A 4,811-nucleotide genomic window follows, 5' to 3' on the forward strand; every position below is an offset into this window, starting at 1 on the left:
ATTGGTATATTTTATTTTATTAAAATTTATCAATATTTTTTTTAATGCATCTTTTTATTTTCATTTAATAAAATTCAACATTCATAAAAATAAGACATCTAATAGACACCAAATTATTTAGACTTATTTTTAGACACAATAAAGCAGTTTCTCAAAATTTAAAATTTCTCTAGTTAGAAATAGACATTAGCATATCTATAAATGTTCTTAATCAGGACCAAATAGTTTCTGTTAAATTTATACAATTAATTCGTCATAATATAGTATATTAAAAGCAAGTGGAACATTTTTCCCTTAATTCATTCTTATTAGGTGGTGCTACTTTCTTGTTGGCTCTTTATTGGCTCCTAATAAAGGGAGTTAGGCAAATTGTTTGAAGGATAAGGCTATAGTTTATATTCTCACATGAAAAACGCTAATTATTATTCTTATGTGGTAGCCAACGGTATGTTATGTGGCCCTTATTAACCCTTTTGTTTGGACCAACAGAAGAATGACCCTACAACTTGGTTTCATATTCATGATCTTTTCCATTAGTTGACCAAGTTCATGCTGCCAAACATGAGTTGTCAAATTCAAAATAAACCTTGAATCAGACTTCACATTCCACTAGTCCAATTCAATTTCTCACATGCCAATTATGACGATAACCATTAGGTTTTATTAGATAACTAACATCCAATACCAAAGAAAAAAAATCTAACATCTGCTGAAGTTTGATCAGAGGGATAATCAATCAAGGAAGTATGACATCTTATAACCAAAAAAATAAACAAAATTATAAAATTTTCAACAGGGAAAAGAATGAACAATTATATAATTCCCCATGAAGGGTTGACTTTGATACAATGGCAACCACAATCTTTAAATGGAAGGGTTGCTCTCAAAATGAATCAGAGGTGAGCTGTATGACTAGTGAGCTATAAAGAGTTAGTGAGAAGATTTACATTTGTTAACCACACACTCATCAAGAAATTGATTGACCTGAGAGGTGTACAATTTGGGGTGATTTCTAAAGTGATCAACATGGGGTGAGGACACAAAATTGCATGCCCTCACATCATGCCCTGATTTGCGCTGCGCCTCGACGAACGACTCCACGGAGTCTGCAGGTATAACTCTGTCTGCAGTGCTATAGATGTATAACTGAGGACAGCTTGGTTGCTTTGATGATAACACATTCAAAACATCAGAGAGCCTCCTGCATTACAATAAGATTATCATTATGGTTAGAAACTCAAAAGATAGATATTCATTTAGGAAAATAGTGCTCTTGGCTGGTTACACTTTAGAAGATACAATAACTTTTACATAGGAAATTTTATCATGACATTTTCTTATCAGCTTTATCTTACAAGCAAGGAATGAATTAAAAGACCTTACCTATTCACTGTAGGGAGATTCAGAGTGATCTCAAAAAATTTCTTTAGTATTAATAGCAAAGCTGCTTCAGTTAGTGCAGGTTTGGGTCCTGAAGCTTCCTCGCGGCCAATTGATACCTTAATGCCGGATTCATTAGAGGTTACATATCCCTTTGTGGCCACACTTCTTTTCTTGAGAAACGCTGCAGAGAAACCTGAAGCCCATACCTGACAAAGTAACTGGATAATTAAAATCACATATAGAATAAAACCTTCAGCATATTGGTTGATTTCTAATTTTCCAATGCCAACTAAAGACAAGAAAATTAATAAATCAAAGAGATCAAACAAATGTGCAAGTGCTAATGGCAAGTCCTAAGATGTCAGAGAGATCAAACAAAATGATTGATTGCCAGAGTTAATCCAACAATGCAAATATAACTCACAATAATAATATTGAAAAGCAAAGAATTCAGAAAACAAGCATGTTAGTTATACATATCCACAACAATTCGCTGAGTCTAACAAGTGCAATACCTCAGGATCAGGATATGCAACAGGTGCAGAATCTACAATGCAGCCCTTAATCCTATCCATTATAGACAGGCCCTGCTTTTGACATTGCTCCAGAATAACCCCATATCTGCAACAATGTATAATACCAAACCAATCAAGCAAGGAACAAATGCTTCTAACCAGAGAAGAATAATCCAGATTTTATGCTTGTATACTTAACAAATTTCACAACTTACGTTAACCATCCAGTGTTGCTGAAAGTATGAAAGACCATATTCTTTTCATTTTCCCCTTCTAACCAATCAGCCAAGTGGTCTACAAGCAATTGAACATTCTGTTCAGCTTTTCCTCCTGGCTTATAACTAAGGACCTCATCCATGGGAAACGTGAATGTAATTACATGATACCCCTTCGAAGTATACCATTCTGCATACTTCGAAAGATGCCTCTGCTTTGCTCCCAACCATCCCAACAAGACCACAACAGTCTTTGACTTCACAGACGAACCGTCCAATACAGCACTTGGTTGGGGCAAATGCCATTCATACATGCCCTCAGAAGCTGAAGTGGACACACCACGAGAATGCACACAAGGCCTAGGCAATCTAGAGAATTCAGCAGATTGATACACATTCCAAAGAAGCGGCGATGAAGCAACAGAAGAATGGTACAAATTGGAAGCACAATTGTGGCCCAAACTTGGCACCCGGAGTTTGACATTAGGCAAAGGTGCTGGAATCCGTGTCACAAAAGAAAGGTCCGCAAGTTTTGAAACGGAGATATGAGAAACCCATGCTGTATTAAGTTGTTGTATTAAATTGCATGCCGTGGAATGTGCCAAATTGGAGGTAGAGCAATAATCACTTGTTGTTGTTGTTGTTGATGATGATGTTGTTGTTCCACTGGATGGGAATTTATCAGAAAACTCGGCAGAGAAAGAAGCCACAGCAACCGCAGCAGCAGCAACAAGGGGTCGCTGAATGGCTCCTGAAAAGTTACTCATTGATCGCACAAATTTAATGCCAAAAGAAACTCCTTCAAGCCAATACCATTAACACCTTGTCGCCCTTGTCAATAGCTCAACCAAACCCCAAAATCCGAACTCCTGCAAAATTCAATTTTGATGGCAAAAAACAATGCTTTACGTGAAGCGAAGACAACCCAGAAGGAAAAAAAAAATTGGGATAGCGAAAAAGGGTAGGTGGGGTTGTATAAAATTTGAAACGTGAATCGCGTAATATGACACGTAAAAGGAACGCAGAGTAAAATAATGGAATAAAAGCGTTAAGGTATATTCGGTTGGTGGAAGAGATTATTCCAAAGAAGAAGAAGAACGGAAGCATACGAACCTGAAATTTGGAATTTGTGGGGTTTGAAACTTTGAATATGCGTCTCCAAGGAACCGGGCTGTCAATGTTGATTCGACAGCCCGATTGGAAGAGAAGAATCTGAGTGTGAACAGAAACAAAACACCGCACCGACCCACAAAGATAAATGCTGATTTATGGAATGGGGTCACCGAGTTTAAACCCCTTCGCTGTCTCTTCTCTCTTTGTAAAAGCAACGCAACGCAACCTGAATGAAAAGAAAAAAAGTAATAAATAATAAAATAGTTGAAGGTTTCTCTTAAAAAAGGTAGTTATTTTTCCTATAATGTTGGGGCTCTGGTGAAAGAGAATGGACCAACCGGATTGAGCCACGTGGTGCCATACTCCAACCGTCCAAAGTGACGAATATGGGAGTTGAATATGATAAGATTAATTAAGATGGGGGAAGGTATGGGAATGATAATTGATAATGATATGACTCTTTTCATGCGACCCATACTTTAGTTTTGATTTTGAAAGACGCTTTTACCCCTTCACATGTTTATATATTAGCCTTAGGATTAAACTTGATATCAAAATGGTTTCTAAACTATAAAGATTATGTGCGTGTAAATTTAATTATCAAGTGATCATAGTTTAAAATTAGTGGCTAAAAAATATGAATTAGATAAATGATAATTTCACTCTTATTTTTTTATAATTTTTTGGTGATATCAATTGGATGATATATAGTCACCAAAAAATTGGATGATATATCACAAAATTATTGATATCACATATCAATATTTATAAAACAAAATAACCCATCTGACTTGTGGAGTTATAGTTGTATCCTTTGAATAATAAGTAATTATAGTTACATAGAATCCGAAATTTTCTTTAAAATTTAGTTTAATTTTATTATATTAAATTTTTAAAGTTTTGAAAAAGTAAAAGCCTTTTTAACATGATTTAAACGACAAAAATAAAATTTCACAGCACATCAACGTATAGTGATTGCCTTTTTCCATCCACTTTTGTTAGTCAATGTCTGACTTTGTAAACAGAGAAAAGTCAAATTTCAACCTAAGCAATCCAACGTCAGCAGAGTCATATATTGATTATCTATTGATTACGTGACATAACAATATAACATCATCTTAGTCACTGAATCATGATTAATCACAAGATTATTACTATTATACATATTTAATAAATAAATCAAAAATAAAAGCAAAATAGAATTGGAGGTAATCAAAATCGATCAAACCTTACTCAAAATTGGCATTCTAATTCTATATAATAAGAAAAAAAAGATCAAGTTGGGTTGGCTTAATGGTTAGCTCACTAGTCCGCTTAAGCAAGTGTCGGGGGTCCGGATTCCGTTTTATGTATGCAACAACCCATTGACCAGTAGCAGACCCTAAAACTCCAATTCGCCACAGATTAGTAGTACTTGGCCTGATTCTGTGGGTAACCAAAATATGAAAGGAAAGAAAAGCCAGCTACAAAAATGTGATTCATCAAAGGTGGAATTAAGATGGTGAGGATCTAAACTACCTGAGAAATATGATTCTTTCTCTTTCTGTGGTGGAAATCCATTGGAATGCTCAAAACAAATCTATTC

General features: G+C 35.2%; 2 protein-coding genes across 2 annotated transcripts in view; both read right to left on the reverse strand.

Annotated features, from left to right (window-relative positions):
• Positions 753–3,441, reverse strand: LOC107617136 (transmembrane protein 53). The gene is made up of 5 exons (XM_016318923.2): positions 3,227–3,441; positions 2,114–2,982; positions 1,899–2,004; positions 1,384–1,589; positions 753–1,201 (listed from the first exon to the last, which is right to left on the reverse strand). Exons 2-5 carry the CDS (start codon positions 2,878–2,880, stop codon positions 931–933), a joined length of 1,350 nt encoding a protein of 449 aa, XP_016174409.1. The 5' UTR covers positions 2,881–2,982; positions 3,227–3,441; the 3' UTR covers positions 753–930.
• The window catches only part of LOC107617138 (cyclic pyranopterin monophosphate synthase, mitochondrial), a gene marked incomplete in the record, with an annotated part of 2,206 nt that continues 1,680 nt past the window's right edge, over positions 4,286–4,811 (reverse strand). The window contains 1 exon segment of the mRNA XM_016318926.2: positions 4,286–4,805.

The sequence above is a fragment of the Arachis ipaensis genome, chromosome B09, assembly GCF_000816755.2.
Source record: "Arachis ipaensis cultivar K30076 chromosome B09, Araip1.1, whole genome shotgun sequence".
NCBI lineage: Eukaryota > Viridiplantae > Streptophyta > Magnoliopsida > Fabales > Fabaceae > Arachis > Arachis ipaensis.